Source organism: Mustela putorius, unplaced genomic scaffold (assembly GCF_011764305.1).
Source record: "Mustela putorius furo isolate JIRA1106 unplaced genomic scaffold, ASM1176430v1.1 tig00000129_pilon_pilon_pilon, whole genome shotgun sequence".
Taxonomy (NCBI): Eukaryota; Metazoa; Chordata; class Mammalia; order Carnivora; family Mustelidae; genus Mustela; species Mustela putorius.
The window spans coordinates 12,706,999-12,718,782 of record NW_025421290.1 but is presented as its reverse complement, the minus strand read 5'-3'; the positions used below and the strand labels follow the sequence as shown (position 1 = coordinate 12,718,782).

General features: G+C 47.9%; 1 protein-coding gene across 2 annotated transcripts; it reads right to left on the bottom strand.

Annotated features, from left to right (window-relative positions):
- Positions 1-1,108: 1,108 nt before the first annotated feature.
- Positions 1,109-11,566, bottom strand: DACT1 (dishevelled binding antagonist of beta catenin 1). 2 transcript variants are annotated; one of them, XM_045070034.1, is made up of 4 exons: positions 10,799-11,566; positions 8,318-8,450; positions 7,403-7,558; positions 1,109-4,216 (listed from the first exon to the last, which is right to left on the bottom strand). In XM_045070034.1, the coding sequence occupies exons 1-4, from the start codon at positions 11,141-11,143 to the stop codon at positions 2,313-2,315; spliced, it is 2,538 nt and encodes an 845-aa protein (XP_044925969.1). In that variant the 5' UTR covers positions 11,144-11,566; the 3' UTR covers positions 1,109-2,312. The 2 variants fall into 2 exon arrangements, with proteins under 2 accessions (XP_044925969.1, XP_044925974.1); XM_045070039.1 differs by having other exon boundaries at positions 1,109-4,105; positions 10,799-11,563.
- Positions 11,567-11,784: the final 218 nt, after the last annotated feature.

Here is an 11,784-nt window from a genome sequence, read left to right as displayed (position 1 = left end):
CAAAAGATCTACAAGCAAACGCCACATACTGACTGAAACCTGTGAAGTTAAAGGAAGGAAACTACTGTTAAAAAGTCTGAAACAGGGGCACCTGGGTGGCTCAGTTGGTTAAGCAACTGCCTTCAGCTCAGGTCATGGTCCCAGAGTCCTGGGATTAAGTCCCACATTGGGCTCCCAGCTCCACGGGGAGTCTGCTTCACCCTCTGACCTCCCCTCTCATGCTCTCTCTCACTTTGTCTCTCTCTCTCTCTTGAAATAAATAAATAAAAATCTTTAAAAAAAAAAAAGTCTGAAACAAGGGACACCTGGGTGGCTCAGTTGGGTAAGCGACTGCCTTTGGCTCAGGTCATGATCCTGCAATCGCAGGATTGAGTCCCACATCAGGCTCCCTGCTAAGCAGGGAGTCTGCTTCTCCCTCTGACCTCTCTCCTCTCTCTCTCTCCCAAATAAATAGATAAAATCTTTTAAAAAAAAAATTAAAAAAGAAGTCTGAAACAAATTGGAAAATCTGAATAGAGATTAAATATTTGATGATATTCAGAATTATTGCCAGTTTTCCTTAGGTGTGATCATGATGTTTTAGTTCTATATTTTAGTTCTATCCTAAGAATCTCCTTGTTCTTAGAAAATACATGCTTAAATTTTTAGACAGGAATTACCATGCTGCCTGAAATTTACTTTAAAGGAGTAGAGCAGTGTGGTGGAGAGGGAAGATTGCCAAAATCTGTCTTTAAGCTTCAAAACCAGGAATATGGTTTAACCTAATATATATGTAAAGAGAGTTAAAGCAACTGTCAGCAATTGTTAGCAATTGTTGAATCTGGGTGTTGGCTATACAGGAGTTTGCTCTCATTTCAACTTTTCCGTGTCAGAAATTTTTTTTATACTGAAAAGTTGGAGTAGGAAGATTCTTCTCAGAAATATTCTCCTTGGATGACACCTACCAAATTTACTTTAAATTTTAAAGAATTACCTTAACTATTCTAAAGAAGTGGTTTGCTTTTCATGTGTACTCACCATCCAATCGAAGCCTATGCCTAAAACCTGCTTCAATTATTGCAAATATTCTAATGTTTAGAATAGAAATTCCAAAACAATCAGCACAAGATTTTTATGTGTAACTGGTTTTATACCCAAACAACAAACTTAACAGCAGTAAAACAAACTGTTTATTACAGCATAAAATGCGTTATATTAAATTTACACAATGATATATAAAAACACATACTGTTTATATCATACAGTAATTTAACATCATAGAAATATCAAAACAAATGCTACTCATGCACAAAACATGCATATATTGGTATAAAAAACAATTTTACACAATACTGTTTACCAAAACATTTTTTTTTCTTTTTTTAAAAAAAGCCCTTCCAGACAGAATCAGTGGTCCAATCTGGACTGGATTGCACTAAAATGTTCAGGCCAATGCTTAGGTGGCACAATGCTCAGTGAGCAATTTTGGGCTTAGAGTCACACCCAAAGGTTATTTCATTAGGGCTGAATTTCTCAGTACCCCAGGACCAAAATTCTATCCCAAAGACAAGTCCTTCCAGGAAGAAATGGTTGGATCAGCTGCAAATCAGGGAAGAGGAAAAAGGCATCAAAATGTTGGCTAATCGGCCGTTAAAGGGTTACTGTAACTAGGGCCTAGGCACCAAATGCGGCAAAAGTTTTAGTGAATCCTTTTAAGGTTATTACCAGCCTCCCTATCCAGGTCACCAGCTCTGGATCTAGGGGCTGGTCTTCAAGTTCTGAGTCCAGTAATCGAAAGAGTTCTGAGAGGAAAAGAGAATGGGGACCCACCTAAGAAAGGGAGACTATATTGAAAATTACAGAAAACAATGACTGTCCATCGTACCTACTTCACACAACTGTATGTGATGCCTCTCAACAGGTGAACCCTGGTGGAGACACTGCCCGAGAGAACCAAGAAGCAAACGTATGTCCTAGATTCCATCAACCTGACCTTCCGATCAAAAGGTCCCATCCCAGTAAGACTGGACCATCGAAACCTGTGCCTTCACAGATGCTCGGAGAATTTCCGATAAAAATCACCTGATATCACAAAATCCACTCACTATCACCACCATTAAAAACCCAGTATTTACTCCTAGCCAACAAAAAAACATTCTTTACCTTCCATTCAAGGCACTAGTGTCCCTACAGGATGAAGGCGAGACAACTGACCTCGGGGTAACCGCAACGAAAGGAAAGCATTCCGTGAAACTGTCACACAAAGAAATAAGACGCCACCTTTTCCTCTAGAAAACTAGAAAACACCCCGCTCTCCCCGCCAGCGGCGTTCCTTAGACGGTCGTCATGAGTTTCAGAGAGCCGGACCGAAAGCGGAGGATCTTCTTCTTGAGGTTATGCGAAGCCTTGATTTTGACAAAGGTTTTCGTGGGGTTGCTGTGGAGGTCTGGGGCCGTGACCGCCTGGATGGGGAGGGTCTGGACGAACTGGGACCAGATGAGGCCCCCGCTTTCCTCGGAGTCACTGGAGCTCGTGCTGTCGCCCGCAAACTCACCCTCGCTCACGCTGGACTCGCTGTCCCCGAAGCAGTTGGTGGTGTAGTTGCTGCGCTCGTCCTCGCTGGTGTCCAGCACCGTGGAGTGGAAGAGCGACTCACACTCGGCCGAGTACTCCGAGTCGCTGGCCACGTAGGCGTAGGGGCTGGCGTAGGGCAGCGGCACGGCGGCGGGATACAGCCCCACGTGCTCGCGCCGGCCGCGCCGCGACCGCCGCAGGGCCTCTTCCAGGGACACCTCGGCGGCCGAGCGCCAGCGCCGCGAGTCCGTTCGCTTGTGCTTGGGCTTGGCCACCAGAGCCTCCCGGCCGTGTCCGTGCGCCCTGCCCCCGGCCCTGTGGCCCGCGCCAGGCGGCCGGCTGGGGAGACCCGCCTCGGGCTGGCCGCCCCCGCCCTTCCGCCCGCGGGACGAGGCCTTCCTGAGTTTCCGGTTTGTGTCGGCGTCGTCGGGGAACCGGCACTTCTTGCCCGCCACGCGACTCTTCTCCCTCACCGGGGGCAGCGCGCTGTCCGGGCCGTGAAGGGTCGGGGCGCCCCGGTGCTTCGGGGCTGAGCCCCGCGGGACGGCCGCCGTCCGGGCGCCGCGGTGGGGCCTGCCGCCCGCTGCCTGCGGGCCCGGGCCCGACGGCGCCTTCGCCGGGGGCCCTTCCTCCAGGCTCTGGGAGGAGGAGCCCTCGCTCTTGAAATCCAGCGCCGGCCGCTCTTCCACGGTGAAAGCCGCAGGCAGCGGCGTCGCGGGCACAGGAGGGGGCGCTGCCGGAGGGGCGGGCGGCGGGCCGCTCTTCTGCGACAGCTTTTTCAGCGGCTGGACGGCTTTGCCCTCCAATGGCGGCGCGGGGCCCCTCCCGGGGCTCTCCTTGGCAGGGGCGCCTAGGACCTGAATGCCGTCTTTGGGGGACTCCCCTGGGACAGCGGTGGGACAGCGGGCGTGTTCCTGGGAAGCGGGCTTGGCATTTTGGGGCAGATGCTTGGCTGGAAGTTCAGGGGCGGCGCCGGGCAAGCAGCCCTCAGGCGGGGACAGCCTCTTGCTTTCCACGTGTTCTGCCTTGGATTCCTTTGACCACTGCTTCGGTGGGGAGAACGTCCCGAGGTCCAAAGAAGGGATTCCGCCCGAGGGCAGAAGCACCTGTTTAGAATTTTTAAGGTTCCCGCTGTTGCCCTGTGAGACGCCCCCAGTCACTCGGACACAGACGCTCCCATTCCTCAGAAGCCCCTTCGTGGGGTCCGCATTCACACTGGTTCTTGGTTTGTTGGTCCTTACAGGGTGTGTTTTTTTCTGGACCAGGCTCAGAATGTAGCCATCCATTTTCTTACTGGACGAAGGATGGGGAGCAGACCACAAACTGCTTGGAGATGGCAAGGAAGTGTCTGTCTTGACGGCGTCCAGCTCAGATCCCACACAAAGGTCACTGGCATGGTTACCAAGCCTCTCCTCTTCCCTCAGAGGGTTGCCCGTCAGACAAAGGAGAAACATTGGGCTCTGCACCGCCACGGCATGAAGTGGGCTGGGATAGCGATACACATCGTTCCCGTTTTTAGACACCAGATCACACTGGTACTTGGGATTCACATCTGCAATGATACCAAGGGAATTAAATTGTGATGTGGAGTGGGTATGGCAAACTGGCCCTGAGGCCTGGTCTTCACAGTGGCCTTCTTTATATTCCAACCATCCTATGAGATCTGAAAAACATTTAAAGGTACACTCTGAAGAAATTAATTGGTCAGCGCCAGCTTGACTCAGGCCAATTTCTAGGAAAACAAATTCACAGAGAATGCTAAAGAATCAACTATTCCTACAAGCTACTGTACTCTTTTACATACAGTCCATACTACTGGATGAGGGAAGAAATATTTAACAAAGAAATTCGCAACAGGAAATGATATATCCTCTGAAGGAAAAGTATTCAGCCATTATAAATACTTTCAAATTGAGGTGCCTGGGTGGCTCAGTGGGTTGAGCTTTTGCCTTCCACTCAGTTCATGATCTCCGGGTCCTGGGATCAAGCCCTGCATCAGGATCCCTGCTCAGCGGGGAGCCTGCTTCCCCCTCTCTCTGCCTGCCTCTCTGCCTACTTGTGATCTCTGTCAAATAAATAAATAAAATCTTAAAAAAAAAAAACACTTTCAAACTATTGAATAATGAGGAAAATGCTTTAAAGTTTAGTGAAAATCATGATATAATACCAGACTATGATTATAATTTTATTGACTGTATATATATATATATATATGCAAAGAGAAAAGTCTTAGATGAAGCACACCAGGATGCCAATAGTAGCATTGCAGTGTAAAAAGCAAGTGAGATTTTCTTCTTTATTTCCTATTTTCTACATTTTCCATAAATATACACTGCATTTACAACTCAAAAAAACACATTTTTTGAATCATTCTTTCTCTGGGCTACTTTACCCTCTGTATTCTATACCTGGTTTCCTTTTGAAATACTGCAGATAAACTGTACTTTCTGAGAGGTTTCTCTTCATATTCTATCTTTTTAGATCTACTTAATGACATGTGTTTGGTATAATTGTCAATTGGAAGTTCAAAGAAACTGATTAAATTTCAATGAAGATTAACCAAATGTAAATAATAATCACCTTATATTTTCAATAGTGACACTAAAAAATAAAACAATAAATAGGAAGGAATTCTTGATAAGGTTTTAAAAGATTGAGTTGTAGTATTAATGAATAAATTTTCCACATCTCAAAAATGTAGATGCCAAAATACAAGGAAATCAAGCTTTCTTGCTTAATTAAATGATTTTGATGTCTTACCCTTGGTGACTATTATAAATATGAAATCCCTTTAATGAACTTTAGCTCAGGAAAATCAAAGTTTTTGTCACTATTTAATATATCCTGTATTATACTTATTCACTCAAATATTGAAAAACTACTATGTGCCAGAGTCTATGTAAATTGCTTAATTTAAGGGAAAGACCTTCAGTGGTAATTAGCAGCCCTGGGGAAAAATATATTCTGGACACAGAAAAGATAGGATTCATTTGTGAAGAAAAGATTATTATAAAGTAAAAGTGCTGTGTCCTTACCCCCCACCCCCCCACACACACCTGTACTCCTAATAAACAGCCAACTATAAGAAAGGGAAACCTTTTTAGCTAATACTGTTGCCCATCCATCCTCCTCCACCACTCTATCTTCGCCCTATATTTAAACATTGCCCTATGTTTACCTACACTTTACTATTCTGTCCCTATTCTCAACTGAGTTAAGGCGCGAAACAGACATCTCAGTCCCCAAGGCCCAGTACAACTGCCTCAGTCATGTGAAGATGTGGCATTTGGGAGATCAGGGGTCTGTCCTCAAGGAAAACCTTTACCAAAGCACCGTTAATGGGTTTTAAAGTTTCCCTCTGAAACCAGAGCAGCAGAGTGAAGGGGAGCAATTACCAATGAACTTGAGGCCCAGACACTCTAGATAACACAGATTTGTGCTTCCCCAAGTGATTGCTGCTGACAGCACACAGTACAAACACAAAAAACCAGCCAGTTAGCAGCCTCAGTTGTTTGGCACGATGTTTTCATTGCTGGGATCTCAAAAAGTCAGCCTTCTGCCCAGGCGGAGGACACAGGCAAACAGAGAGTACAGTGACTTGTGCTGGCACCCACAGCTCCTCTCCTTTGTTTTCTCTGCTCTTGAGGAACCATAGTAAAGTAGAACTACGCAGGGAGTTCCAAGTTTCAGCAACAACTCTGCCATTCAGCAAATGAGGAGCCTCTGACAAGCTGTTTCATAAAACCAAATTCCTCCTCTGTTCAATGAGAAGGTCGAACACAATAATTTCTGAATTCCCTCGGTGTCGTGGAAAAAACTTGGACCTGGTAGTTAGTCCCGAGCATGGTCCTGCCTCTGTTCCCCACTACCTATATAACCTTAAACAATTAACCTAACCTCACTGGACCTCCTTTTTCTGAGACATAAGATGGAGCTAACGATACTTGCACACCCTGCAGAACTATTGGGAGGATTCAAAGGAGATAAATGTATGCAGAGCACCTAGTACAGTGTGGGATATACAGTGGAAATGCAGAACTCTTCCAATACCAACAACTGCATGACTCTCTCTGGAGGTCACTGCGAGGATAGCCCAAAATGGGGAACAGTGGCACATGGCCCAGGGGAATCTCATCCCGCCCACCTGCTAGAAGAAAAGACAGCTGCCATGGTACAAGACATTCTGGAGAACGTGGAGGGGTCACTGCTCCCTGAAGTGCCAATCAGTCTGACAGATAAATTTAACTTAGTGTAAGTCTGAGCTTTCAATGATTGAAAGAAGAAAAAAACAGATCCAAAGTGGTTTTCAAGAGAAAATGCAAACAAGTTAAGCTAACAGCAAAGGCTCGCAAACAGAGCCCAAGAGACCTGTAATATTGGGACAGGATTTCTAAGAACAAGCTATCTTGCCACTGTCAGCTAACCAGTACCCAAGGAGGACCTGACGAGTGATCATCATGGTTCTAAACCAACTATGTCATGAAATGTAGCACACTGATGAAATGCTCTGACCTTCTGTTTTTCTATCAATAGAAGGGGTTGAAGCTACATCATCTTTAAGGGCCTTTCACCCCTTCCAATTAAAAATGTCTATCAAGGGGCACCTGGGTGGCTCAGTGAGTTAAGCCTCTGCCTTCAGCTCAGGTCATGACCTGAGGTGTTGGGACTGGGTCTTGGGATGATGACCGGGGTCTTGGGATTGATCCCTGCATCAGGCTCTCTGCTCAGTGGAGAGCCTGCTTTCCCCTCTCTCTCTGCCTGCCTCTCTGCCTACTTATGATCTCTCCCTCTGTCAAATAAATAAATAAAACCTTTAAAAAAAATGTCTATTGATTCTAAAAAGTCTTACCTGCAGATTTGGGGCAACCATCTGAGATAGTCAAGGTTGCCTCCAAGGGGCTGCAAAAGCAGGTGCTGGAATGACAACTGGATAAACACTCACTGAAGACCGAGTTAGAGGAATTGGAAAGGGATCCTGAAGCCCCATCACTCAGCTCATAAAACCCTACAAATAAAAACACCATTTGGAATTAAGATCACGTCAAGCAATAGTACACATTTGTGCTTAAAAGGAAAAGAGTTAATCAACTAGGAAAGGTAGGAGAGGGAGACGGTGGTAGTGGGGGGCAATTTTGGTTCACTGGATTTAACATTGTGCCTGTATGATTTTATTTCAGGCAATTCTTAGGAAAAGGCCAAGAGCCCATATCTATGGATACATTTCAAAGTTACTCTCACCCTCAAACTGACCTTCCTCCTTGACCCCACCTTTAAAGATGTTCAAGGAATGAGACTTAGATCTCTCAAAGCCTCAACTTTATCATGAAAGTTTCAGGAAGAATAATTTGAAGAAAAAAACAAATCTAGTTAAGAAGCCAAATGGCTTAAAAGAAGAAAAAAAAAAACTTTTGAAGTGGTCTCAGGAAGTTGAAGTGTGACTAATTTTCTAGCCCAGTTCTGACTTTCTCAAGTTTCAAAGGAGGACTGCTCTTCCAGAAATTTGAATAAAAGCTTTTATTTTTAAACTCAGGGGACTCCAGTCAGATCAATCTCATTATTAAAAATTTTGTCATCTGGTTTTATTTCCCTCTCATACAACTGAATGGCAGACTGCTTTTTTTTCTTTTCTTTCTTTTATTTTTTTTTTTAATCTCTCTGCCCTAGAAACAAACTCCATTGCCATTTGCAGGTCTGGGAAGGCTAACCCCAGGGGGCTGAAGTAGAACTTGAGTGCAGAATTCCGTCCTTGTGCTCACACACTCACCTGAGCTGGGCCGACTGTCCGTCTCCAGGTGCTCTTCAGATGTCTTTTCTACATCTAGTCTCAGGTCACTTATCTGCTTGTCAAGTTCTTGCAACTGATTCAACAAACCAGCATCTCTTCTCCTTAGACAATTCTGATTAGGAAGAAACACAGAAAAGGAAAAAATGAACACATTTTTGGTCACAAAGAACCAGAAAGTCTGCTATCAGCACTCAAATTACCATTTAAAGAGTTCACTAGAGGCGCCTGGGTGGCTTGGTAGTTAAGCGGCTGCCTTCAGCTCAGGTCATGATCCCCGTATACTGGGATCGAGCCCCCCATCAGGCTCCTTGCTCAGCGGGAGGCCTGTGTCTCCCTCTCCCACTCCCCCTGCTTGTGTTCCCTCTCGCTGTCTCTCTCTCTCTGTCAAAGAAATAAAATCTTTTTTAAATAAATAAAGTTCACTATATCTTCCAAAAGCAAAATTTGGAATTTAAAACAAACAAACAAACAAAAAAACTTCAAGAATATGTTCTATGTTTAGTGTTACTTTCTTGCATTTTGTGGTGCTATAAAGTTTTTTCATAAAAACACGACTTGCTTTTTGTTTCAAAGAATATATACAAATTCACTTTTTAAAGGTAAGGATAAGGAGATTTTTTTAAACTCTCTGCGTACAGCCAATTTTTCACAAAACCATACTTCACAGTAGACTCTAATTTGAAGTCAGGGTGTGAGATATTTCCTACAGTACACTATACTCTTACTTAGGTGAGATTTTCTGGCCAAATGTCCCGCAGAGTTTTGTTTTCTATTAGTTGCTTTGGTGGGGTTTAATCAGTCTTAGGGCCTTTGAAAGTGAGAAACTAATACTAATAGCCAGTGCCAAGTATAATGTGAGCCGGCAAAATCCAAAACCCTCAAGGGAAGGTCCATCAAGATTTGAACTCAACTTGGGTTTCCAAAGGTGACAGATCTGTAGTGCTAACTCACAGCGCCACCTAGTGCTTCCTACTGCTGGGAAAGCAAGAGAACTAAAAAGGCATCTGGTTCAAATCATGAATGCCAAGTCTACCTATGAAAATAGTACCACAAACACTGACTGGACTGAAATTCTCCTGACATGTAGCCTTACTCCCCTCCAGGGGACAACAGGAATGTGCCACTCACAATCTTGAAACTCATGAAGAGAAAAAGGTGCTATTGTACAAGACAATGCATAAAATGTCAATGACCAAGGCATAGCCAGCAAGAATTGACTCAAATCCACATTACACACGAATCTGGGCTGCTACCAAAAACCAGTAAAATGCCAAAAAAGGTATTGCACAAACCAGGATGCATCTTTAAGAAATAGATGCATAGGAATATTATTCCTGTCTGTCCTTTGACTTAAAAAGCCTGTAGACAAAACCCATATATGCCTGTTTGCTAGAATTCGCTTCTTAAGGCAAAATAAACCAAAGTAAAAGCACTTTGATGCTGAGAGAGAAAAAGGGAGAGAGGAGAGAGAAAAATTATGTGGAAAGAGATAATACAAGAAACCCCTTGACAAATAACCACACAACATCACCTATGTTCACTATTGTATGAGGGCGAGCATGTGTCTAGTTTCAGACAGTATCACATGCTCAGAAAAACATTTTTTTCCTCTCTTTTCAAAACTACATTTTTGAGGTCACCATAACAAAGCTGCCGCCATTATTCTGAGGCGGGGTCAAGAGCTGTTCATCAATACATTAAGCGCCAAAGTTCTTTTTCTTCCCCATTAATGCAGATGGCACAGAATGACAGAGACACTGACGGAAATCCAGTAAGATTTTTAATGCCGCCTAAGAGCAGGTTCTCTCTTCTCCCACCTCCACCGCCGTTCACAGAAAATACGAGAGGACGGGGCACTTTGTCCAGCCAAATTTCTATCCTTTGCATGTTTTAGCTGCCTCATACAAAGGGCTTCTATTTGAAATTAAGCAGCAGCCCAGGCAAAAGCTGGCGTGCCTGGAGTCCCGGGAGGGGCAGGGCTCCCTACGTGCGCTTCCGCGTAATCGTAAAATTCAGCTTCGGACAGTTAACCTCGCCACAAGCCCCCTCCTCGGCTTTTGTCCCCTCTCGGCGGGAGGACACGAAGCTAAGACCTCCAAAAGAAATGGTATTTTAAAGGAGGGTTTGCAAACATTCAGGGAGAGGGCGTTGCATTCGTCTAACTAGAGAGACTGAAGGTTACAACCAGGCGACTCCAAGAATCCCGAAGGCAGCGCGAGGAGGGGAGAGCTGCCACCCCCTCTCGGCAATCCGCGCGGGGTCGCCAGCCCCTCACCTGACACAAAGCGGGCACACGCCAGAAACGCGTGGGCGCCCGGGGCCCACGCGGAGATGGAGGTCCGGGATCCGGGAGAATCCCCCCCAGCCGGAGGCACCCCTCGCGCCCGCCCCCAGACCACCTGCCCGAATCCCAGCCCCTGTGCAGGGACAGCCGTGCCCCTACCTCCAGGCACGACCTACCAATTGCTTCCGCAGCAGCAAGATATTCTCCTCCAAGAACTTCTCCTCCAGGCGGCTGCGTTGCGCCGCCTCCGCCGGCAGCTCCGCAGCGCGGGGCGCAGCGACTCCCGAGCCCCCAGCGCCACGCAGGGCGCCCCGAACTAGCAGCTCCTGGCGCTGGCGCAGGTACTCCAGCTCCGCCAGCCCGGCCAGCGTGGCCTCCTGCCGCTCCCGGGTGCGCTGCCGCTCCGTGTCCGCCTCGCCTTTCTCGCGCCAGCGCCCCTCGGGCTCCAGCGCGCGCTGCTCGCCCCGGGCCGGCGCCTGCGGCTCCAGCTCCCTCGCCGTCCCGGCCGCACTCGGCTTCATGGCCCCGACCCTCGCAGCGAGCACTCGTCACCGCAGCCCGGCCGCCCGGGCGGAGGAGCGGGCGCTAGGGCTGCGGCCGAGGGCTCATGCCGCCCTGGGACGGGGCACGGCGACGGGGCGACAGCCAGAAGCGCTCGGGACGCGCTCGCGGCCGCAGGCTGCAGCCGTCCGGGCCCGGGCGGCGCCGTCCGCTGTCGCCGCGCGTCCCTCGCCGCGGCCCCGCAGCTGATAACGCCCTGCCCGGCGCTACGTCACGCGCGGCGGCCCGGCAAACCCCCGCCTGGCGCCCGCCTCCCCGCGCCGGCCCCTCGGCTCCGAGGCGCGCTCCCCCAGGCTTCCCCCTCTTCTGTCAGGGGCGCCGCTGGCGCTCAGCGCCGGCCTCCTCCTCTCTCGGCCCTCCCCGCTCCTCCCTGTCTCCTCCCCCGCTCTTCCCGCGGGCCTCCTAGCCCCCTTTTCGGGATTACTGCACCCAATTTTTGCCTCGTTCCTTATTGGCTCTTTTGCCTCGCACAAAGCGAGGGGCGAGCGCCTCGAGTCCCAGCATCCTGTTACAGTCGGCCTCGCAGGCAGGGTCGCGAGGGGACGCAGCAGTTGGGCTCCCCCGAGAACTTTCTGAAACTCGACCGAGTTCCTGCACACAA

Coding starts and splice junctions, on each gene's coding strand:
- DACT1 (XM_045070034.1), bottom strand. CDS start 11,143: ATGAAGCCGAGTGCGGCCGGGACGGCGAGGGAGCTGGAGCCGCAGGCG. Junction 8,451..10,798: donor TGCTGCTGCGGAAGCAATTG/GTAGGTCGTGCC, acceptor CTTCCTAATCAG/AATTGTCTAAGGAGAAGAGA. Junction 7,559..8,317: donor GGACAGTCGGCCCAGCTCAG/GTGAGTGTGTGA, acceptor TTTTATTTGTAG/GGTTTTATGAGCTGAGTGAT.